This window comes from Oreochromis niloticus, linkage group LG20 (genome assembly GCF_001858045.2).
Source record: "Oreochromis niloticus isolate F11D_XX linkage group LG20, O_niloticus_UMD_NMBU, whole genome shotgun sequence".
Lineage (NCBI taxonomy): Eukaryota > Metazoa > Chordata > Actinopteri > Cichliformes > Cichlidae > Oreochromis > Oreochromis niloticus.
In genome coordinates, this window is record NC_031984.2 from 10,085,358 (window position 1) to 10,111,296 (window position 25,939).

The 25,939-nt window shown below is 40.0% G+C and overlaps 1 protein-coding gene across 2 annotated transcripts; it reads left to right on the plus strand.

The window, feature by feature from the left end:
- Positions 1–325: 325 nt before the first annotated feature.
- On the plus strand, positions 326–24,784 carry kdm5bb (lysine demethylase 5Bb). 2 transcript variants are annotated; one of them, XM_003439103.5, is made up of 28 exons: positions 327–727; positions 1,975–2,052; positions 2,398–2,520; positions 2,851–3,021; positions 4,979–5,035; positions 6,239–6,388; positions 6,477–6,570; positions 6,895–7,016; positions 7,456–7,614; positions 10,262–10,381; positions 10,486–10,644; positions 10,771–10,952; positions 11,077–11,239; positions 11,389–11,508; positions 12,766–12,960; positions 13,234–13,415; positions 13,520–13,644; positions 16,604–16,754; positions 16,869–16,983; positions 17,507–17,862; positions 18,707–18,845; positions 19,768–19,947; positions 20,467–20,628; positions 21,003–21,488; positions 22,058–22,142; positions 22,237–22,445; positions 22,528–22,794; positions 23,865–24,784. In XM_003439103.5, exons 1-28 carry the CDS (start codon positions 575–577, stop codon positions 24,000–24,002), a joined length of 4,641 nt encoding a protein of 1,546 aa, XP_003439151.1. In that variant the 5' UTR covers positions 327–574; the 3' UTR covers positions 24,003–24,784. The 2 variants fall into 2 exon arrangements, with proteins under 2 accessions (XP_013130026.1, XP_003439151.1); XM_013274572.3 differs by lacking the exon at positions 4,979–5,035 and having other exon boundaries at positions 326–727.
- The last annotated feature ends 1,155 nt before the right edge of the window (positions 24,785–25,939 follow it).

Genomic DNA, 25,939 nt, shown 5'->3' on the forward strand with positions numbered 1-25,939 from the left:
GAGAGCGTGGTGTTGTGAAAACTGAATTAAAACGAAATGGCCTAATTTCGAATCAGCCCCACGTTAAAGTGGAGTATATCCTGTTCCAGGGTATAGTTACAAAACATGGGGATATGGAAATAAATAAATAAATAAATAAAACTATGATTTCTGTCTGTAAAGTCTTGCGTAATTTAAGATATCACATTACAGGACACGCTGTAAACTGTATTCCATCTGTAGTTACTGATTAATACGTCAATTTAACCGCAGAAACAGATAATTTACACATGCATAGATAAGAGCTGCGTGGTGTCTAGTTTTTCGAGCGGAAGTGCTCACTGCTCTGCCTTGGAACATTCTCCTCACTGTGAGTGAATGTGTGTGTGTAAGTGGAAGAGTGTGTAGGTTATGTGTGTATTTGAGTGTGTGTGTATGTGTGTGTGTAAGCTGCCTCCTCTCATGTTGATGTCGACTGGCTGCCACCCACTCTAGTGGTGAATAGACGGGAAATAAAAAATAATTATTAAATTGAAAAAGCATTCTTCGAACGGTGACCTGTCCTGTCCGAGCTTCCACCGGGTCGTCCGAAACGATGAGCCAGCCTCGGCCGGACGAGTTCAAGCCTCCTCCGGAGTGCCCGGTCTTCGAGCCCAGCTGGGAAGAATTTCGAGACCCGTACGCCTTCATCAATAAGATCCGTCCCATCGCTGAAAAAACGGGCATTTGTAAAGTGCGGCCGCCCCCGGTGAGTGTCATTAAAGGTGAAAAAAGCGTTACGGAGACGCGGATGCTGAATTAGTTCATCGTTAAAGACGGAGAGCTGGGGATTTAAAGGGACTGCTCAACATGGCGGATAAACGGTTGTTTCATTCTTTGTGCTGCCACTGCTAGCTGCCTCTCATTCGTGACTATTCACAACGTAGCCGCGCTGCTTTTGACCGACAGCAGTCTCTTAGACTTGTCAGTGTTTTGAGTGGGTTAAAGTCGTGATTCGCCGTGTGTCAACAAAGCGTCGGTGGTCTCAGTCATTGAGCCACTTTTGCTTGGCTAGGCTAGCGCAGGCTAACAGCTCAACCTGTCATAATTCAACACACAGCTTTGACATAGGTGGCTATGCGGAAGCCATTAGGCTCCGTAGAAGAAGAGGATGATCATGATGTGATCATATGAGGGACAATGCTTTTACTCAGCTTGTCCCCGAGTGTCCTCGCATACCTAAAGTTGGTATTAATTAGGGATTATTTTCTCAAGAGCATCCTGAAGTAGTCATCGCCCTCCAGTGAGCGCCCCGTCACTTTTTTAGGTGTTTTTATTCCGCCTGTCCAAGTCCAGAATTAACTCTTCATTTCCAAGTGTCTGATATTTACCCCCATTGTGGGCCCTAGACTCAACTGGGGTTTCTTTCTGAAAAGTTATTGTTAAATCCGCCATATTACGGCCATCTACACCCTGGCGTGGATGTTATAAGAATATGAGTTTGTTAAGAGTGAGCCACTCTTCATGTATATGCCTGTGTTGTAGGGTGTTGTCCTCCATGTTGGCTTTGTGGTAAGCTGTGCTGGTGAGTGAGTCTTCCATCTGGCCATTTTGTGTGCCAGTGGTGAGGGGGGGATGTTGGCTTCAGACTTAAAACAAGAACTTTAGGGGCCCAGCATGGGTGTTGAATGGGTGTTTTCATTGTATAGCCCAGTCTGTGTGTGGTATTGAAGAGGTTATTGATTGTTGTTCTCTCAGCTATCAGTAGGCCTTGCCTAACCTGCAAATATGTAGTCCTATGCCTCTTTACCTGGCTAATTTCACTTTAGATAAGCCGCCAGTGTTTAAAAAAAAAAAAAAAAAAAAAAGTTTGGCAAATTTGGGTCCAAACACAACTGGGAAAAACTTTCAAAAAAAACCAGTAGCCTCAGTCACATGGCATACTATTGCAAAAATGAAAGTCAAAGAAGACTACGTGATTAAATGACCTTCACTTGTATTTTTGTTGCTGTTTAGGGTTGGCAGCCTCCATTTGCTTGCGATATCGACAAGCTTCACTTTGTTCCTCGGATCCAAAGGCTCAATGAACTGGAGGTGAGTTTTGCTAGTCAGATCATACCAGCCCTCATTTGACTCTTTTATCTTTCTGTGGATCAGTACTCTGAAATGTTGTGCTATTTTTAACTCATTCACGTAGCCACTAAACCCACGGAGGCTACAATGAAACAAAGACCAGTAATGTTATTACTGCTTTGGAATAATGTTACAAAAAACAGGATTACTGGATTTAAAACTGAAAGTGCAATTATTTATGTTTCACAAAAACAGCAGAACAGCACCTAATATTCATTTTTTTTGGTTTTGCTGTCATGTCCCTCAGTAATCTTCTTGGTGTTCTTGGTCTTTAGCTGACTTTGAATTGCTTGTCTCTTTGTTTAGGCACAAACCAGAGTCAAACTCAACTTCTTGGACCAGATTGCGAAATTTTGGGACTTGCAGGGATGTAGCCTGAAGATTCCTCATGTGGAGAGGAAGATTTTGGATTTGTATAAGCTAAATAAGGTTGATATTTGCTTGCACTTTACATCATTTTTAAATCAAATACCCAGGGGTTTTAGCTGACTGAAAAAACAGGCCTTTTGGATGGGTGACTACTCACATAAACACGATTAGTTAAGACTCTTATTTTTGTGGTAATTTGCTAAGTAAAAATGTATTTCAAATTTGAGTAAATTAAACCCGTCTTCAAAAAGTACTTGCTAAGAGATCAGAGTCCTGGAAATTTCCTTTAGTAGAAGATCAAAACCTTTTTATATGCAGGAAGAACTGTCAATATATATGTAATAATCTAGTTATTAAACCACTCTTATAACGAACTATGTGTCACTTCAGCTGGTAGCAGAGGAAGGTGGGTTTGACATCGTCTGCCGGGACAGGCGATGGACCAAGATTGCGCTGCAAATGGGCTTCGCCCCTGGCAAAGCCGTGGGCTCACACCTGCGAGGGCATTACGAGCGAATCCTCTATCCCTACAATCTGTTTCAGAGTGGAGCAAACCTGCTGGTGAGTTAGACGCATGCATCAGCCTGACAACATATCTTTTTTCCCAGCAGTGTGTGACTCATCTGGTCCGTGCACAAACTATAATGAGAAATGTCCATTTAGGGGGTGTTTTCTACTTTCATTGCCCTACTTGTGCTAATGCAACGTATACAAGCAGCGCTGTACCTTACTGTAAAATAAAAAGCAACCATCCCAATACAAATCCAGCTTTAAAGCAGCAGATATTAAGGCACAAATGAAGCAGCCAGAGCTTTTTCATAAATTTGGGAGCCGCTGCTTTAGTGAGACTCTAGATTAGCTTGCGTGTCATTTAGCGGAATATATTTTCAACTTTAATTTTAACAGCAAATGTTTCTGTCTGATCTTGTTGACTAAAGCAATTATCATCTGGCAGTTTCCATAAAGATGATGGGTCACGGTTGCCATCCTCTTTTTGTTGTTTTCTTCTTCTTCTTCTTTTTTTTTTAAAATTTCTTCTTGTTTCATTAATTTTGGAAGTACTGCAGCATCAATACCCAGCTGAGTTTAGAGAGACTAACAGCCTCAGCAGTGTAGGAGTGAAAGGCGCACATGTAGCACGGAGTACTGTGTTGTAATACACTGATTAAATTGTTTTTTATGATTAAAAAACATTCTTAGTAATATAGTAGTCTTATTACTACATATATATGTATGAAATGTGTGTGAGTGTTAGCCCCAGGGATTATCCACAGAATGCTCATTGGATTATCCAGCCCAGTTTGAAACATGTTGACTCCAGCGCTAACATTTAAGAGCTAAACCACAGAAATGTTCAATTTTCCTAAATAATTCCCACAGTTCATAACGGTTCATAGATGCACTTCCTGGGTGGCTGTGGCTCAGGAGGTAGAGCACGTCATGTACTAAACCAGAAGATTGGTTGATTCCTGGCTCCATTAGTGTGTTTGACAAAACTTTCTTGGACACGATACTGAAACCCAAGTTGCTCAAAAACAAACAATAAAATCTTAAAATCAAGTTTAACAGCCTGCCAATGTGAGGAAGCCATTATAGGCAGTTTGTGGTCTTGCTTGCATATGGCAATTAACGCCCAAACCACAGCTTTTTAGACCGGTTTCCTTCCACCAAGCAGTGACAGAATGACACCTGAATAGAGAACAACAAAAGATAAGGTGCATTTAGTTGGGACATTACAGTTCCTGCAACCAAAACATGGACAACAACCAAACTCAGTATAATGAAGACAATATCAAAAACAAAATAGCTTAGGAAGGTAAATATTTAAATGTACACAAAAGGAGTGCAGTTAAATAGAAAATAGTAAAAGTGAAAAGCTCAATAGATTGAAACCTAAATATAATACAGTAAGGAGCTCAGGCAGTAAAATCAACAAATGTGTGCCTTCATTCAAAGTCACAATAAAACTGGTGAAGTTTGAACATGGTTTAGGACACAGCAGGTGGCTGTTTGGAAAACAAACTTAGGCGTGGGTACCCATTTGCATTAGTGTAAGTAGGACAATGAAAGCAGGAAATACCCACTGAACTGGTATTTCTCATTTGTTCAGCAAATGAGAATGACTCATAGTTTATGGACGGACCCTCATCTGTAAACAAATCTCTAATAATGCACTTCATTAATGTTTCCATTGAAACTAAATGTTGTTGAATGCAAGTTGAATGTAATATGGAAGGAGCAAGATTAAACAAATGCATTATTAGGATCGTTTGTTCTATGTTGGGTTGTATGTTTTGAGTTTTTAAGATCTGTCTGATTTTTGCAGTATTTTTAAGTTAGCTCTGTTTTCTTACTGATATATTGAGTTAGATTTTATCATCTGGTGTCTAGTCTTTTATTGATTTTGGCTCTAATTTTTCATGACATTTTGCAAGAGAGCTGATTTAATTGGTCATTTGTGACCTCTTACACAGGTCACTTTAAACTCTGTAATTACCAAAGCTCTCTCCTGCCTTAGGCACCAGATCCAGCTTCCAAACTGATGGGTTTGGAGGCTGATCCCGAACTTCAAGAGGTACGTTTGTGTCACGTTTAAGAAGCTACTCGGCCTCACATCTAACAAAATGCATGTTTATCTGTGGCTCAGCAGCATAAAGTGTTTCCAGATTTGTGGGGCTATATTTGCAGACACAACATTTAAAACTCTTCATAAAACAGTTAATCTTAGTATCAGTTCACGGTATCTTCACCTTGACCTACTTTTTGCAGCTGTAATGTGTTATCCACACAATAACCTGCTGTTGGTAATTAGTTAGACTAAAAAGTCAAACTCCTGAGAGTCTGAGATACCTTACCTGTACACACAAACTGTCTCAACTCACACATGTCCTTCTGTTTAATTTGGCGTGTTTCTTTGCTCCCTGTTTGAGGTGACAAACTAACCACATCCTCCTCATGGACGTTTCTTCTTTGACTGTTTCACTATAAACACTCTTAAATACCAAATGATATCAAACTAAAAAAAGTAGACCACATCTGGATATTTTAACAATAAAATTCACTCTTAAAACTATAATAACGAAACTAAAATAACTCTGAATACCAGATACATTATTAAGTCCTTATTGCATGTGTTTGTCTAAGACTGGAATGTGTACATGATGTGAAATATTGTGTTTGTATTGTTGTACTCTGAACTTCTTAAAACACGTCCATGGGAAGTACCACACATGCGATTATAATTTACAGATTAAAACTAACGCTGAATCTAATAAAAACACAATATTTTCAAACAATATAAACATCTGTATAAAGAATATAAACTTTCTCTGGAAAGAGAAAGAAGAAAATGCAAAAATTAAACAAGATAAAAACTAATGAAAAAATACAAAAAGGGTAGAGTAAATTATTTTTTTCCCCACCAGGTATCTTATTAAACATTCACACCAGTGCCTGAGAGTGGTTAACAAACTTCATAAAAGTGAAAAAGACTAAAAGATATTTTTTATATTCTTATATGTTTTTTTTTTATTATTTTAGTTAATTTTGTTTCAGGTAGTTTCCATTTTTTCCTGAAGTCTATTTTTTTTTAAAATTTCAGTTAACTAAAATATTTCTTCTACTCTTACTTTTAGTTTTAGTTAACTGTATTATACTACCTGGTAGTCAGTTTATATCTTCCTGATTACTGTATCTGATTTACAGGTATTTCCAGTTAGTCGCTTAGGTTCTTTCTAATAGCCTTTGTCATATAGTTCTCCCTTGCTGGCTCTTTCAGTGTGTTCAGACGCCTGTCCAGCCGGTCGACAGTGCAGAGGAGGGCACAGACATCAAGGAGCAGAAGCTGCAGGACCAGGCTCAGAGGACACCAGTCCAGATACCTGATGCTTGTCCAAGTGCTCGCAGAGCCAAGCGCATGAAGTGTGAGGTGGGAGCCACAAAACCAGGGCTTCACTATTCAACAGTTATTTGAAGATTTGCATAGTTCGAAGTTTCAGTTCTCGCTTTGTCTGTAGGCTGTCTGTGTGAAGACTGAACCAGGTGAGCCTGGTGATAGCAAGCCAAACCTGAGGCGGAGGATGGGGTCTTTTGTTGTCAAGACAGAACCAGGTCAGACCCACACCCCAGAGCGAAGAAACAGTTACTCTGTTGATATCCATAGCATTAATGCAAACACTTCAGCACACCTTGTTTGGAATCATTAAGCATTAATAAACATGTATGAATGTTGTAACAAGAGTGTAAAGTAGCGATAAGCAGAAATAAGTGGTAATTAAACATATATTCAGCAGTTACAAATTCTCCTTTAGCCAAGAAAATAATGTTTTTATAGTAACTTAAAAGTACCAAATATGGAGTCCGTGTATTTTTAAAATTTTCCCGTAAAGGATAAACCTCTTCTTGGTCTTAGTAACATTTCTTGTGGCCTTGCAGAGAAAGAGATCCCAATTCTGGTGAAACAGGAACCAGTTGAAACCAAGGAACTAATATTTGAAGCTGACAAAGTTCCCAAGTCACGGTACAAGAAAGTCATGCCTCCAGTTCCTCCGAGTCCAGTAAGTAGACACCAAAAGAGTCTGTTCAGTTTAATTCAACATGATGAGAAATCCACCCTCAGCTTTTATCGTTTGACTAAGTGTGCTGAGAAACTTGCTTCCTTTGTCCATTAAATATGTATAATTTTTAGAAGCCCACAAATAACACATAACAAAAAAATGTGACATTTTAATGCTGAATGTAATTACATAAACTAAAAGATAAAATAGCGCAAGAAAGGAAGGCAGAGGGAATGAGCAGAAATAAAGATTTAAAATATCATGCCCCATAACTGATCATTTAAATCTGACAGCATTTCAAAGTATGCATGTTAAAATGCTTCATTTTTATAATAAATATAGTGAGTACTGGAAGATTTCAGTCTGTGTAAAAAATGTTTTTCATTTCTATCTGTTTATTATCATCTCACTACAAACTGCTCCTGTTGTTATTGCCCAGGTGGATCTGGTTGTGTGTCTGATGTGTGGCAGTGGGGGAGATGAAGACCGCCTGTTGCTGTGTGACGGCTGTGACGACAGCTACCACACCTTCTGTTTGATCCCTCCTCTGCACGACGTTCCCAAAGGAGACTGGAGGTGCCCCAAGTGTCTGGCTCAGGTGAGATTAAACAGCACAGTCTGGTAACACTTTATAATTACTATCGTTAATACATAGAAAAATGAGCTAAATAGGTTTTCACTGTTAGCAAATACTGAAAAAAATACTAAATAATATTATTACTTAATAATTATCTTGATAGTTGTTAAGGTGGAATGAATTTTATAAAGCTTCTAAGTAGTGCATAAATACTGTGTAGTCAATCTATAAACATTATTGTTTACTTTTGTTTATTGTGAATGTATTTGTTTTTTAAGCTGTTGCTAGGTTTTATAGTGTTTGTTTTTAAAGGAACGTATAAGCAGGTATGTTATCAGTGACGTAAAGACTCTGAACATGTAGTTTACTTTCACTTTTGCTATCTGTTTGTTTGGCTTAGAAAAAAAGTACTGGGTTGGGTTACAGTACAACAAGTAAGAAGTTAGATCAGTGTCACTAGTTCTGCAACAAGTGTAACTGGACTAAATACAAGAATCTCTCATCACTAATGAAAATGTGTTACAAAACTACACTAATACTGTAACTACAATTTGAAGTTTCTTAGGTATGGTTATCTTAAACTGTTACTCAAAGTCTGTATAGATTAATGCTAACATTAAAAGGGAACTAAAATGTGTAGTTCTACATCTGTATTTTGTTTTGGGCTTTTACTGGCATGTTTAGCAGAATTAACAGCTCAAAAAAAGTTGTATAACTTCTGCTAGTTTAAGCAACGTAAGGAGTGAGTGGGCTCGAACAGCTTCCATAGCCAAATCGCAAAAAGAACATGAGTCTGTTGCAGCCAGTGTATTCCCTGGGTCAGTTTTAAAGGTTCTTCTTCCAGGAGCCAGCTCTAATGTCTGGCAGACTTTTGCCACCTACAAAGCTCAGAATAATTTGATTTCACTTCTCTTTGTCACTCTTTACTTTAGTATGGACCTTTTAAATACACCCATGTATTTTTAATGCCAAGTCAGAACCAAAATATGGTGAAACTAAACAATCTTCTGGATGGTGGTTTTCAGACATGTGTAAATACTGTGATGCTTTAAACCATCACGAAAAAACAAAACTTGTAGTCATTCAAATTGCCTTGTGTACACTCACTCTCACTATCTGATGACAAAGTTTATGTCACTCAGACCCAAGTAGAACATAACAAACTCACGGATGTTTAAATATAATCAAGACTTTACTTAGACCCAAACACACCAGGAAACTACAACACTTGGCATTACATAAGACGTTTGTGATGAAATCATTCTTTTAGATCATAGTTCTTTCACTTCAGCAAAATTATTCATTCTTGTTCACCAACTTCCAGTAGACAGTATGTCAGTCATGACAAAGGGCTGCTATTCATTCTTGATCCTGAGATAATCTGAGGGACTCTTTCCTAGAAAAAGAAATCATGTGTGAACTTCACACCTTTAGGAGGCAGGGCTGGCTTTTACCACAGGCCACCAGAGGGGTGCCAAAGAAATAGAAAAAATATTTTTAATTCTTTGTGATCTAATTTTGAAACACTGCTTACACCATTAAGCATCTGATACCCAGAGGAGACCTCAGGCAGGATGCTCTGCTGGGGGCTGACTCATATAGCCTGCTGCTTCACTGATATAAAATGGTGTTTAGTTTGAGTTTTAGATATATAACAGCTGCAGCAGTGTACATAGTAAGTGAGTTTCAGACATAACGTACAGGTGAAAATACCTCTAAATTGCAGTTACTCCAATGTTTTGTTGCCTTTGAAGTTAATGGCTGTTTAAATCTGGCCTAGACTATTCACGGTCGCATCATCTCTCCAGGTGTAAGTCGTAAATGTAGTGTGAGGTTTGTCAAAATGTCAGAGTAAGAGGAAAATTAAAATCATAAAACACCCAATGCAGTTGGAAATGGCTTTTAAGATATGTACGTGCTGAAGGTTGGAGATCTATCTCCTCAGGTGTTGGCATTATAACAGTCTGCAACCTGAGTGCCACCCTTGAATCCCTTTACCACTGAGCGAAATATCAAATCTGAAACCAAGTGGGGATGCTTCCACCTGTGCCCCATTGCTCATCTGTAGCTTTCACTTTCCTCTACTGTTGCTGAAAGTTCTGAGTCTTTGAAGCTTCCAATTTGGCTCTCTAGACAACAGACTCTAGGAGACAGAGGCTGTTAGATTTGAACAGCGGACATTCTTTAATCACAATCATTATTTAAATTAATTGTCACATAAGTGATTATATCTGGTGTGGTGCCAGGGGCTATTATAAGGGTTTTGGGGACCCTGTGTTGTTGACGTGATTAGTCGTTTTTGGACAGACGTGGTAATACTGGAGCTTGCTTGATTGGTCATGCCAGAGGCCACTTTCAATAGTGAGATACTGAGTGAGGTTTGAAAGAGAACTGCATGTATAGAAAAGTCTGATTGGAAAAAAAAAATTCTTTAAAAGGTTTGCTCACTTTTTCTCCAAGATAATTTTTTTCCTCCTGGAAGTTCATCCATTCTCCCACAGATTTAAGTTCAGGATTCTCAGAGTTTTACCTATATGTTTTTAATTATGTAGTCATAGGTTTTTGGCATCATAATTCCATAAATAATTGTGCATAAATTAAAAACCACACACAAAAAAAAGCTAAGCGTGTCAATATCTTTGAAAGGCTTTTTTAAATTCGCCCACAGGAATGCAACAAGCCTCATGAGGCGTTCGGGTTTGAACAGGCATACAGAGACTATTCCCTGCGTGCGTTTGGCCAAATGGCAGATGCCTTTAAATCTGATTACTTCAACATGCCAGTTCATGTAAGTAGATAAGGTCCAAACATAAACATACTGCTCTATGTCAGTCTGAGTATTTTAAATTCAATTACCTCTCACTTCTTCACTTCACTTCACTTCTGTTACAGATGGTGCCCACAGAGCTGGTAGAGAAAGAGTTTTGGCGTTTGGTTGGAGCCATCGATGAGGACGTTACTGTAGAGTATGGAGCAGATATCGCCTCGAAGGAGTTTGGGAGTGGATTCCCTATTCCAAATGGAAAATTTAAGGTTTCTCCAGCAGATGAGGTAAATGTCTAAATAAGCCATATAAAACCTTGTATATATCTGTGGAATCATGTTTTGCAAACTAAGAGGTACAAGCATTGCACTCTAATTCCTGCTATTGACCTGAGTATACCGCTCCCCACGCAGAAATACCTCAAATGTGGCTGGAACCTCAACAACCTGGCGATGATGAACCCGTCTGTACTGACTCATGTAACAGCTGACATCTGTGGGATGACGCTGCCGTGGCTTTATGTTGGCATGTGCTTCTCCTCTTTCTGCTGGCACATCGAGGATCACTGGAGCTACTCCATCAATTACCTGCACTGGTATACAAAAAAAGTCTCTTGTATAGGTTTATTATTGCTTGAGCTCCTAAAATCAAATATATTTTGTTTGCACCTCACTTTTGGCCAGCAGGAGTGAAGTCTTTTTTATCTTGTTCATTTCAAGGGGGGAACCCAAAACCTGGTATGGTGCTCCTGGTTTTGCTGCCGAGCAGCTGGAGGATGTGATGAGGAAACTGGCCCCAGAGCTTTTTGAGTCTCAACCTGACCTGCTCCACCAGCTGGTCACCATCATGAACCCCAACACCCTGATGGACCATGGAGTCCCAGTTCGTAGTCTTTTTCATATCCTGTGTGGTCTTTATCTGTATATGTAGTATTTTGTTATGTTGGTTGAATTTGTCAGTGTCTGTTATGAAGTGGATATACAGATAAAACTTTTCTCACAGGATCTTCTCTGCTCTCCACTTTGTTTCAGATTTACAGAACAAACCAGTGCGCTGGTGAGTTTGTCATCACATTTCCTAGAGCTTATCACAGTGGCTTCAATCAGGGCTTCAACTTCGCTGAGGCGGTCAACTTCTGCACAGTGGACTGGGTATTCAATCCCTTTATTTTCGCTGTTCTAAACAACATCTCTTTTTTGTTTGGTAAAAGTATTTAAAACACTTTTTCCAGTATAATTTTATGTGAAAGTAGCAGATGTGAATGAATAACAAGGTAATTTATTTTTTATTTTTAATATGAAAGATTTTCAATGATAGAGTACAAAAAAAATGCCAGCCTATTTTAGTGGTACTGCTGTACAGCTTGATTTATAGTTCTGTATAAAATCTACACTTTACCTGATCTGCAGCTTCCCAGAAAAGTAACTACGCGTCACAGCAACACACATTTTTAACCACTGTTATAACAACTGCTTTATGTCCTATAAAAACAGAGGTCGCGTTAACTGAATATGTGAAATCTGAAAGCTGCCCATCCCTTTAACAGGTTAAAACACTGATGGTGAAACTGTAAAATGGTACTGGGAGCACTGGTCTGTTTCTAAATTCAAACAAACACAGTAGAATCCTTCATGATGGTATTCCAGGGCACCGGTTATCAGTAGCTGCAGAAGGATCACGTATTGTGGGATTTCCTCTCTGTGAAGTGAGTTCTCACAGAATATGTAGACTATCTAGAAGGCTATGTGGCATGCTGGCATGCAGGAAAAAGAAAGACAACCACAAGAAAGAATGAAGCACCAGTGACAGCTGTAGAGTCCAGGAACACCAGCGCAATGTGCAGAGAAGACTTTTGGTAGCTTTTGGTCAAGTTTCTGTGAGAAATTTTCCCATGACTTCCCCATGAAGCAGGTAGAAAGAAAATCATGCTGAGGGCAGAGAAAAGCAGGCACAAATACCAACAACAGCCTATGCCACAGGCTCTTTGGGATTCGGTGCAGGACTATAAATAAAGCTTAAGCTGCTTTATCGGGTCATGCATCAGTATTTAGATTACCTCCAGTATTTTCATACAGTGTTATGCAAAGGCTGTTACTATGAACTGGAGAGAAATGTGGAGCGGCAGTTTATGTTATGAATAAATTATATTATATCTGTTCTCCTAAAAAAGATCATGTTGCTTTTTTAAAATTAGTTTTCTTTTGTAGAGTAGCCACAAGTTGAAGTAAAATCATTTTACTATCACAGGAGAGTAAGAAAAGCTGAAAATATTTACATTAGGCTGACATTTTTTTGTTCTTCTTTACTCACTTACTTGAAACTACTGCTGACTAATTTCTCTAATGCCATTGCTCCATCACCGATTACACACTTAATTAACTTTCTTTTGCTCCTTTCTCTTCTACCAGATGCCTCTTGGCAGGCAGTGTGTTGACCACTACCGCACACTGCATCGGTACAATGTGTTTTCGCATGATGAGATGGTGTGCAACATGGCCACAAAAGCAGATACACTCAGCGTGGTTCTGGCTTCAGCCGTGCACAAGGACATGGTCGCCATGATCCGAGAAGAGGAGCAGCTGAGGGAGAAAGTGAAGAAAATGGTACAGCATCTTTCAAATATCTCGTGTAGATATAATGACAGAGTTGCATAGTGCGTAGACTATTTTTTATAAATAAACGCGGGTTTATTTTTCATGTCACTTCTTTTAAATTGCTTTTTTGTTTTGGCTTCGCAGAAATGTGTAAAAATGTGCCACTAAGCTTTATTGGCCAGCAGTGAAAGTGGCATACATGTTAAAAAAAGTGCAAAGAGGTGTTGTGTTTAAACACACAATGCATCACCTAATGCATTTGTTGCTATCTCACACCTTCAGGGAGTGATGCACCGCCAGGAGGCAAAGTACGATCACCTCCAGGATGACGAGCGACAGTGTTTCAAGTGCAAGACCACGTGCTACCTGTCTGCCATCACCTGTCCCTGTACCCCTGGAGTATTGGTCTGTCTTTACCACATCAGCAACCTCTGCTCCTGTCCCGTCACCAACTACACACTGAAGTAAGTCCCACTGATTCTTTTTTAGTATTAAACTACAGAAAACTGTGGTTCTTCTGATTTGTGCATCTTATTAAAAAATTCATTGTTTTGCTTTGCTGCTACAGTTACAGATACACACTGGACGACCTGGTTTTGATGATGAATTCTGTGAAGCAACGATCTGAGCTGTATGATGAATGGGCCTCCCGTGTAACAGAGACTCTAGAGGCCAAGCTCGAAAAAAAGAAAGGTAAGCAGCAAAAGGACCAAACAGATGGTTTCAGGTGTTTAAGTAAAATAACCACCGTTTCCTTGCACCTAATTTCATAAAATGAAACTATATTCAAATTTAAAACCAATGTTTTGAAGTTGCAGTAGACAACCTCCTTCCATGGTGCTGTAACAAAGACTGCACTACTTTCCATTTTAAAACACTGGCTTATATTCAACGGAGTAAGCAGTAATTATAGCATCTGAATCTCGCTTTCTATCATCTTTTTAGCCTCCTCTGCGGTCCTCTTCCTTTTTCCTTTTCCATTTCCGCATTTAATGTGGTTGTTCCAGCATCAATCGTTTCAGTTATCTGGGCACAGCTATGGATCATTGCAGCCCAAAACAAAAGCACTATCTTCAGTTTAGCAAACAAGTCATCATTTGCCGAGGAGATTTCCTACCTGCTGGAAAAGACGATGGCACAGTTAAAGTAACGTTTATGGACAGCCCATGTAAATGCAGGTGGTTTCATTTATTCTGTAGTTACTATGTTTTGCAAAAGTAGAAAAATACACATCTACACCAAAACAGGGCAGGTGCTGAGCTGAAAACAAGCCAGCAAAGAATGTAAAAGAGGTGATGGATGCATGTTTTAGACTCGTATTAAAAAGGATTGCTTTGCCTGCCAAAGACATATATCTGTAAACAGTCAGTAATATAACTTTGCTCGTCTTTTATCTCAGAAAGTAGAGCACTGATGAAAACCTTGTAAGTAGATGTTTGTCAGCTTTCCTGAGTAGATGTGAGAAATCAGTTCCTTTTACTCACACACGTATCCAAACCTTATTGACTACTTCAGTAGCAGATCCAAAATTTCCTACTCATCAAATTAATACAGCTGTTGCATACTTGACAAACTGCACAGTTTGTCATGTGTGACGTGTCAACCACCAGCTGCAGTCTGTGTACTGTGAGTTTGGTGTTCTTGTTTATTATGGCACAGCAGCAGGATCCCCTCTTCATCACTCTGCCTGCCTCAGCATCCCTCCTTTCCGTGTATTTTAGGCTCAAACTGGGAAAAGTGTCACTCTGTAGGAAGTGTAATCGACGTCCTGTTTAGACTCCTCAGCATGGTGTTAACTGTCTGATGTTTATTTTTAAAAGTGCCACTAGTTTAATTAAATTTCGTTTACTGAAGAGGGTGTCACACTGTTCTTGGGAGCTATAGACAGCGGAGCAAAATAGTTTACGAAACTTGCAAATGAGAGCTCTACAGCCTTTTCTCGTTATCTTAATTAAGACGCTTTAATAGTTCTGTAAATTTTAGTGGGAGAAACATGTAGCAAATCAAAGCGGTAACCTGAAGGGCTGAAAAAAGAAGCCAGTGCATGAGAGCCAAAACTGCCCCCAATCCCCCAAAACTCCCACATTAAAATGACCAATGAAAAGACTTAAAAATTAAAGTAAATGTTTACAGCTTTTTATAAAAATAATTATTTGGGAATTGTTTGTTTGGGATTCTCCAGTGATTAAAAACTGTTGGTAGATGAATTTTTGAGTTAGGTGTACCAACACAGGCAGCTGTAGCCAACTACAGTCTGCTAGAGTTCACTTGTGCAAAACTGCCGTTTGTGTCTTTTGAAGCATTTTAATCAGGTAAATAGAAATTTGTCAGACTACTTTATTAGTCTGTTACTTAGTACCAATTAGAAGATATCTGAGTTTGTGCATTGCAGTCGTACAGTTAGCTCATCCAAATATGCTCACTTCTGATTTGAAAAAGCTCAAAACAAACGTGTGCCACTGCGTTTGCATTTTGGCTAACAAAGCTGTGTTTGCACACACTGTTAAAACACACACTGGGTGAGACATCTTGTATGAATGATGTTGGATATTGACAGCCCCCTTACTATTGGCCAAGTGGGGATTCATCACAGCATACAGTGCTCTAATATTAAGTTGCTCTGCAGCTGCACTGCGATTAGAAATAATGTGTTCCGAGCTCAGAGTCAAGGTCAGCATTTCCTGTGTGAGTATCTGTGCATTCAGAATGTTTTTGGCCTTTATTGGATGGTCCAGTATAGAGTACACAGTAGTAGGGAGACAGTGAGGGGGGCTGGCACACTGAAACAACCTACCACAGTAAAGACACAATACATGTGTTACAGCTCAACCAGGTGAGCTATAGTGGCATCCCCTGTGCATACAGTGGTTTGCAGACCTAGGATCAGGTGTTAGAGGTATTTACCTTCATTCTGGGGCAGTTTGTTTGCGCTGTTATAAGTCCTTTAGTTAAGCCAATGGGACAGAGAACACAAAAGTCACAACAGGGAAAGAACTTGTATATGATGAAGTGAGTCAATGTGCTAAAAACAATGAAAACGCTTCACTGCCACCTTTGTTTTTGCCTTTCATGGTGCTTCTGTTCCCCTTTCTTCCTCTTTGCTGAGTTCCCTTTCTATCTTGCCCCAACCTTTTAACCAGTCATTCATGCTACACAAAGCACATATCGCTATTATATCGTGAGTGCCTCATCGCAGTCCGGACCCAGCCTTAAAGGGCCGGTATAACATAACACACAAAAAGAACCACCCCGAGTTTTGTTCCTGTTTTTGATATTAGATTAGAAGATATTAGAATCACACTCGATAATCATAATAATAATAATCAGCTGTTTGACAGAGTGATTCTAAATAAAGTCAATAAAGAAAAGAAATCCTAAAATCCTTCTACCAATGACTCCACTCCATTGTCACTGTCAGCAAAGTAATCCCTCAAAGAGCTCCTGGAAGCAATTAACCTAAGACTCAGTTAAGTCAATAGTGCTGTAAGTTATAAGATAAAAGTATTTATTACTCTTTGCAGCATCAGTGGTATGTTCAGCAAAAACATTAAAAAAAGGTTGCTGCACTAAGTCATCAGTTGCTCAGCAACATGTTGGGTTATTTAAGCTGCAAATGTGTTAGACTATGATTAAGCTGCTTTTGTCTCCTCAGGCCTGCCAGTCTTTCGCACCCTCCTTGCTGAGTCAGACTCCAAGCTGTTCCCTGACAACGACCTGCTGCGTCGGCTTCGTTTGGTCACACAAGATGCTGAGAAGTGCGCGTCTGTGGCACAGCAGCTGTTGAATGGCAAGAAGCAGACCAGGTAACATTAATATGCGATGTCACCCAGGCTTATGAATTACTTGTTCTCACGCATTCTTCTTGTTGAATAGCAATAGCGCCTTAATGAGGTTGATTTCTTCACTCATGGACACAGGTATCGGTGTGGAAGCGGGAAATCACGGAGCCAGCTGACTGTGGAGGAGCTGAGTTCATTTGTGCGGCAGCTGTACAACCTCTCCTGCAGTCTCCCTCAGGCGCCCCTGTTGAAGGTAAGCTGAGGAAAAGAAATTTGCTGTTACCAAAGTAAAATTTTATTTCTTTAATTTTATGTCACATTGTGCAGCTTTTTTTATTTGTACAGTTTCTGCCCTGTGTTCCTTGTATTTAAAAAAGTGTCAGTGTGATTGGCACTAAGGCCACTGCTAAATGAGACAGTTTTATGCCTCACAGGTGTGGCGTCAGTTAAGGGAAGTAAATGTTGGAATAGCTTACTAATGGCAATAAAGTAGACCTTTGAGTAGCACATTAGGTCTGTAATCAGTTTTAACTGAACTTTATGTGATGTATTGTTTTTATTTGAGTGTTTTTATGTGTTTTGTGTTATGTCTTTTCTATATCGCATAGTTTGATGTGACCTGCCTGAGGACTAAAGATGTAAATTAGTGTTACATGTTTACGTCTTATTTTTTACATCAGTGTCCATTAACAGGCACTTTCCCTGTTAAATAAATAAAAATGCACTACTTGATCTGATTTGAAGACATCTGAACTTCTTGTATTTTCCATGTTCAGGAACTCTTAAATCGCATTGAAGACTTCCAGCAGCACAGCGAGAAGGTCCTGGCAGATGAACTTCCCAGTGTTGCTGAGATCCAGAGCCTTTTGGACGTCAGTTTCGACTTCGACGTAGACCTGCCAGAGCTGCCCCGCCTGAGAGTGAGGCTGGAGCAAGCACGATGGCTGGAGGGGGTGCAACAGGCCAGCGCTCAGCCTGCTGCCCTGACTCTGGAGACCATGAGGAGGCTCATCGACCAGGGAGTCGGATTAGCACCTCATCCGTCAGTGGAGAAAGCCATGGCACGACTTCAAGAGCAGCTCACTTTGTCCGAGCACTGGGAGGACAAGGCGAGCAGTCTTCTTAAAGCCAGGTGAGGGCAGCACTGATTAATCCATAATAAAGTTTGCATCGTAGGCACAGGATAGAAGAGCTTCCAAAACAGCAACAAGGACATATTATGGTAGCTTGTCATGCTCTGAGTTTAATCCAAAAGAAAACCAGATGATTTCTAAGATGTTATTCTGCTTCTTAGCTTTAACTCTGTGTCCAGGTATTTGCACTGATTGTAACTGAATAATGTAATATTACGTCAGTGCTCCTGATTTTGCTTCATTTTAATTACAGCTAGTGCAAAATGCTGCTGCTAGAATATTCAACAAGACCAACAAAAAGTGAGCATCATGTTTAGTTCTGCCCTCATTCCATTGGTACTCAGTGCTGTCCAGTATTAACTGTCATAAGTGCTTTTCAGAAGCTTTTAATGGCATGGCTGTCAGGAATGCGCATTTACTCTCACCATTATCAGGCAAACTAATCTCCAATCAGGACTTAAATATCAGCATTCAAAAAAAAATGTTTTGTGTTTCTTCATCATGCTTAGTCCACTGCAGCTTTGAATTTGGGGTTTTCACAGAAAATGAGATAGTGTTTGAAAAATATTTCAGATGTTTGACAATTAAAATAATATTTAATGTAAATAAGTTTGGTTTTCAAAATAACATAAGCTTTATGTTTTATGCAATTTTATACAATAAAACCTGTATGTACAGAACATTTTTGAAAGTGTTTGTGGTAAAATAAATATTTAGAAAGCTTGTGAATAAAGTGTCATGGCATTTCTTGGTATTGATAATATAGATAACATGGACCTGATGCAAATATTGTGCCACTGTTTACAACCTTTGGTGCATCATTTGTGTTTTTCTACCCACCAGACCACCACACTCCATAGAGACCCTTAGTGCTGCTGCTGAGAAGACATCTAGCATCCCTGCCTACCTCCCAAACTGTCTTCTCCTGAAAGACACCATCAGAAAAGCCCGAGAGTGGCTGCAAGAAGCTGAGGAGCTTCAGGTTAGCAGAAATTTTAAGAACGGTTGGACTATCAGGAAATATAATATTATTATATATTATTTTGATAGGGTGTGACTTAAAAACAATTGTGTTTCCACTAATAACGATTGAGAGTTCTCCTGTCATGAAAACTGGCTAGTAACCTATTGTCAGATTAAAGAAAGTGCGTGAGGTTACTGCAACAAAGAGGCTGTTCTTAGAGGCGTATAAAAGACAGCAGGAAGGCAGTGAAACTGTGTCACTCACATTTGTGACCAAAAATAGAGGCGTCTGGGGTGTAAAAAGTGTGAAGGGGTGTGTGAGTAAAAACTATTTTTAGATTCAGCCTCCGTGTTTCACAGCAGCAGTGAAGATGACGCTGTCGTAGTTATTTTGAGGCTGGAGCCTCTCCACTCTGACCCACACACACAGTGAGAGGAAAGAGGCGGTGCGGCAAAAACGGAGTAAAGAAAGTCAACAATTACTGTAACTGCAATCGAAATCTCTGAGTGGAAAAGTCCAAAAAGACTCATGTATTAAACCACCTGTTCAACACACTCAAAGGTGTAGAAAAGCATCTTTTTGCCTGATCCTATCCAGTATACTGAAAAAAAAGTGCTGGCTTAGGTATTGTATGTTTTTCCGTGCCTTTCAGTGTCTGGCACAATAATAACATGCAGGGTTGAGTGTAAACAGGAGCACAACTTCCTTTATTTTAAGGCTTTAGTTGTAATTATCCTTCAGAATATTTTTTTAGAATAATTAATTCTTTGTGTTATTATAACTATTAAGCTATTCAGTAGTATATAACTTAATGAAAATTATTAGTTGTTTTTTTAAGGACCAGTAAAATGTACACGGGGCCAATATAACTGGTCAGCTGGTTCAGGGTATCAGTGGGGCAAAAAAAGTGTGTTACACTAAAATAATCTTCTTGATTCAGGTCAGTGGCTGCATCCCGATGGTGGACACCCTCTCTGACATGGTGCTACGAGGACAAGCCATTCAAGTCCACCTGGAGCCTTTAGACAGGCTGGAGTCTCTCATGGCACAAGTGCAGGAATGGAAAGACTCAGCAGCAGCAACTTTCCTTCAGAAAGACTCAAGCCTCACCTTATTGGAGGTAAAATCCTGCAGATTTAAAAGGATTTTTAGGACATTTTCAAATATTTTCTGCTGAGGTTAAAACCTGCCTGCCAGGTTTTAACCTCAGCAGAAAATGTTTGACTTGTCCAATCCTTCCTGTTTCTACTTCTCTTTGTGTGGAGAGAGTTGAGCTTGTGTTTAATGAATTTGAATACTGAATATGTATGTATACGTATACTGTATTGGATCCTCTGGAAACAAAGAAAACATTTGAATGGGATCTTTATGGGATCTTACCCAAAAAACTGCATTAGATAAAACAATTAGTCACCAAAACTATTGCCAAACTTCTAAGTGAAAATCGTTTATTTCCATCAAATTCAGGCTTCAGTGCGGTGTCTGGCACAATAATAGCATGCAGGGTTAAGTGTAAACAGGAGCACAGTTTCCTTTATTTTAAGGCTCGGTGCAGATAAAATCCCTGCGTCATAGGCAGAAGTTGTTAGTTTTAGGTCCTGTTAGTCCAGGAGACTCACAGGGCTTTTGTTCTCTGTAGGTTCTTTGTCCCCGATGTGAAGTTGGAAATGTCGGTTCTCCAAAGAGGAAGGCAAAGAAAGGAAAGGAATCGCCTAAAAGTAACAAAAAGAAAACTTTGAGGTTCAACACTCTCAGCGATGTGGAAAAAGCGCTTTCAGAGACCAAGGATTCTACCTCTGCAGTAAGTATTCAAAGACCTGTTCCCTGAGACATGCATGCTTCAAAAGAATAAAGTTTGCTGAGTTACCTGATTTTGAAGTTTTGGTGGTCAGATCCTGATGAGGAGAAGCAGTTTTGAGCGGAAGGAAAGTCTTGTCTTTTCAAGTTGTTGCTTAACTGCATATAGAAGGGTGCTTGGGACATGTGTTAAGCAGTCAAACTTGATATGGGGCACAATGCTGAACAGGGTGATAACAGTCAATTTAAGAAAAAAAACAAACTTTTATTCAAACAACTGTGATGATAACACAGTGATTATTTGCTTAAACACTGCGGTAGAGAGCTGACTGCTGAAATTCATCAGGAAAAATACTGAATCTATGTTTTATTCAACAGATGGCAACTCTTGAGGAGCTGCGGGTGAGGGAGATGGAGGCTTTCTCTAATCTCAGGGCAGCAAATGAGTCAAAGCTCCTTCCCACGGCAGACTGCATGGACCTGAGGGTGTGTTTCTGTCAGAGGGCGCCCATGGGTGCGATGCTACAGTGCGAACTCTGCAGGGATGCCTTCCACAGCGTGTGTGTCAGAGACCCGTCAGACCCCTGCAAAACACAGCCATGGCTCTGTCCGCAGTGCCAGCAGTCAGAAAAGCCCCCCTTGAGCAAAGTCCTCTCTCTGCTGGCGTCACTGCGGCATGTCGGGGTGCGCCTCCCGGAGGGTGATGCACTGCACTATCTGGTGGAGAGGACAGTAAACTGGCAGCAGCGAGCGCAGGAGGTTTCACAGGCATGTAACCTACCAGAACTCGAAGAGAGGCCAGGAACTCCTCCCACTCTCACCCGCTGGGTTTCAGGCAGTGACAACACTCAGAGCAACACTCAGGTCACTCCTCATCTCTTTGTGCCACTTTTTAAGCAGTTAATTATCTGCAAATGTTAATTGGTAATGATGGGGAACAGTTCTCCCTCCACCTCTGCTAAATGAAAATGTACGTGTGCGATAGAAAGTTAGATTTTCTCCACACGACACGATAAACCAATTCCCTTACAAAATATTTAGGTTCAGGATCAGGTTTTTACAGCTTTTCCAAGCATTTCGTATAAAACAGAAGGAGCTAACAGAAGGAGATATATTAGTAAATTAGTATAAACCATCTGGCAGGTGTAAAAAAATAAATAAAATAATGAAGGAGGGGAAATGCACCATTAAAGGGTGCTGTGAGATGTAATAAAAAGTTCATAGGTGTCTCAGAAGCTGCAGAAATGACACAAATCTGATTCATATGTAGAGCTCAGTTCCAGCCCGCTTTATTTACAGTGATATTTTTGACTTTTTCGGTCTGTCTTTAAGGCCCTGGTTTTTCCTGATAGAAAAGCTTAAAGAGTTGTTTTTATTATCACCTAAAAATTACCTGCACGTGTTAACATCGGGGTTTGATCGTTTTGATACAGGCTCCTTGTTTGACTCCAGAGTGGAATAGGACAAGCCATGCTCAGACCGTCTTCTACACCGAGCAGAGATGCATACCGCTGCACGGTCAGTGTCCTGATCGACTTCATGAAGACATGACTCGCAGTTTTTCTGTCGTTTCAGATTGCTATATTTTAGGTTTTGCGTGTTTATGTTGCAGGTTTGAGTCGGGACCTGGAGGAGCTGATGGTAGAGGGGCTCCTTCTGCAGGTGTCTTTGCCAGAGGTGCAGAGCCTCTACCATGTCTTATTGGACAGAGCCAGCAGCCAGCAAACAAACCCATGCATGTCACCACCACAGGAGGAGCCCACAGACTGTGAGAAACACATGCAGTTTAACTCTCAGGGAACAAATCTGCCACTGAACCAGGTATAAGCCCAAACCAATAAAGGAACCAATTCACATCCTGAACACTGCAGTGCCAGTTTCATCGTGCTGATTTTATTTTTAGGATGGTGCCAAAGGCATGAGGGAAGGCGCAAGCAGCTCAGAAAAGAAGGTGAAGCGGCATCTGGAGAGAGACAGTTCAGATGGAGAGCGCAGAGGGAAGGACAAAAAGCATTCTCACAAGAGACAAAAGATGAATAAAAAGAATCCGCAGCGCAGGCAAACCTCGACCTCGTCCTCCCCACGCTCCAACTTCTCCCAGTCTGACGAATCTGATGAGGAAATGGCTGTGTGTCCAGCTGAGAGGTGTCAGCTGCCAGAGGGAGATGAGGTGAGAAAGACCTCTGACAGGAGCCACATAAATGGATTTAGTCTGCAGAGGACATGCTAAGGTTACTTTACTGTCTCCCGTATGAGGAACTTATCTCCGGTCAGGAAACTGCTGCTTCAAAAACAAGACGAGCCGTAATCTTTATTTTTATCTAAAGAATTGATCGTGAACAGCAAACGCCAGCGCTCCCAGACAAACCTGTGCAAAAACCCTGTGCTGTAGATTTCTAGTGGATGACATTCTAATATTTCATTTTATCAACATAAAGCCTTCACATAAACGTGTTGGCAGGTTATGGGTGAGATTTTTGGAGCCAGAAGTGACCCGTTAACAAAGTCACAGACTTCTGAGGGGGTCTGTACCTTACAGCAGACATTAATATTAGTCAGATAATTAACAAAAAAAGGCACCCCCCACAGCGGAGATATTCAATTCAGTCATTCAACTTAGCAGAGGCAAGCCCAAGGAGGGTTGATCAGCTAAAGCTGTCTGTGTCGGGACACCTGTCAGTCAAACTGGCCAAACCTCAAACTCCAGTTTGCAGGTGGATGAGTAATAAAAAACACAGGGGGTGCTTTAATGACGGTGGAAACTATCCTCCCCCTCCAGGTATGCTGTTCCCTTGACTTTTAGTTTCAAGGATTTCTGTTCTTTGAAGACAGCAAACTAAATAACAACAACATCATGACGTAGAACATAGCCATCATCTCTTGGAGGACACATTTAACTTTAAATATATGTTAAGTTCTCCTGTTGATTAAATATTGATTGAATATGTTTGACTGGTCTATCACAAACAGGACTGAGGGTATTTTTCAGGATAAACGCAAAATAAAACTTTCCTCCGGATTAACAGGATTTTTCTATGAATATCCGACTGTAGACTAAATATTTATTAGATTTGTCCAATTGACGGCATAGGTGGCACCTTGTTTGGTCAAGCTAGTGAATTGTTTTGCTGCCCTCCATGAAAACACAGGTGGAGCTGATGAACATCGTGAAGCATAAAGCTTTTGGAAGTGTAGACCAGTTGTTTAGCTGTGGTGTGGACTGACTTGTGTGTTTTGCAGGTGAATTGGGTCCAGTGTGACGGCAGCTGCAATCAGTGGTTTCACCAAGTGTGCGTCGGCGTTACGGCAGAAATGGCAGAGAAGGAGGACTACATTTGCGTCACGTGTACACTGAACGACGGGCGCGTAAGAAAGTGAAGAAGTCGTTCTGAAGGGAGGCGTGTCCTCAGTCTGGAGGGTCACTGACCCCGTACCCCTCTTCACCCCCTCGTCCCGTCTGTCCAACCCTTTTGTAACAACGGTGCTATCTCCTCTTTGACATGTTGTCCAGAACTATAATGTTTAGTTATTTTTTTGTATTTTTACATATATATATTATATATATTTCCTCCTTCTTATGAATTGTTTGTGGTTGTCTAAATGAAAAAAAGAAAAACACAGGATGTGAAGTGTGCTGCATGGCATCCCGTTACATCGGCGCAAAGGAGTCTTACACCATGAACCCCCCTCCCCCCGGTAAAGAGAATTAATCAAGGGTTAATATTATCTTCTTTAAAACTTTCTTGCATGTTAAACCAGAGCTAAGGGGACAGAAGTCGAGGTTTTCACCCCCCAAAAAATGACTTTTTTTTTTCTTTGAAATCCAGTGTTTAGTACATGCATCTTAATATAATTATTCCCATTTTTTTGTTTTGTAGAATAGTTTTATTTATCTGAGCAATAATTTTTGTCTGAATCGACTTAAATGGCTTTGATCTCGGCTGAGTTGTGTTTTAGCGATGATGGTGTGATGTACAGAAAGCTACTGGGTTACGTGTCTGGGTTACGGAGAAACACTGCGGCACGCCAAAGGAAAAAGAGGCTGCTGGCTGGGCAGATCCTCGCCTTGTAACCCGTCACGGGAAACAGCAGGAAGGACCTGGAGTAGCTGAAGATGTTACAAGTTTATATTGTGGAATAAAGCCCTTTTGTTCTATGGATACGCCTTGTCCTTTCACTTCAATGTAGTATATAAAAAAACACTGCCTGTCCTCCAAAACAGGATTTAAATATGTTGTTCAGACTGTGGTCATACAAGTTTACCCATCAGAGATCACAGTGACTAACTATTCTAAAAACCTGATTTTTAAAATGTAATAATCATTAAACCCTGATAACACTGATTTTTATTGTTTCATCATGAAATAAATTTTACAATAAACATTTATGATCCCCCGTTATATTTATCTTTGAAGCCAGACCATAAAGACCTGAATGATCCGTAAACACAGAGTCTAACCGGATGCTGATGTCAATAATTTAATATCATTTTCCGGATTGTGGTTACATTACATAAGAAACAGTGTAAATTAGAGTATTTTTACTGTTTATTTAGTAGTATTTATTGTTTATCAAAGGGTCTGAATCCTCTACCAAAAAAAATATTGTGCTGAATGATCGCAGTGCGGAAACAGGCGAGATTGCCTCAGTTTTCTGTCTGACAGTAATGATAACATTCAGTGGTTCTCAGATCTCATTGGTAGGTGACAGAGATGGTGGGGTGTGGACAACCTGGAGGAAAACATAAAATCTGAATCTACAGAGCTTATATTTATGTTTTATTTTTACAAAAATTCAATTTTGAAACCTTTTAATTATCAATAATTGATCAACATTTTCATCTTCTGAAGTCGTGCCTGTCAAAACAAGTTTGAGAACCCAATTTTTCATTCTGTGTAATGCTGAATAAAATTTCAGTTATTGTTAGTGTTTAATAATTTAATAGGATGCTAATCTTTAAATTACACCCTCACTTTCAAAAAAATCGGGATAACTGCGTAAAATGTAAATAAAAAAACTGTGGAACAATTTCAAGACAATTTTGGTCGATGTAAAACTGCGAAGACTATGAATATCTCATCATTTATAGATCAAAATATGATCAAAATATTCAGAGATCCAAAGAAATCTCTGTGTGTGAGCGACAAAAGCCATGCCCTGCATTAAAAACACATGATTCTGTCATTTAATCATTGGATGGGCTCAGGAACACTTCCAAAAGTCACTGTCTGTGAACATGGTTCATCCAGTGCAGGTTAAAGCTCTATGATGCAAAGAAGGAGCCATATGTGAATATGATCCAGAAACTCTCTCTG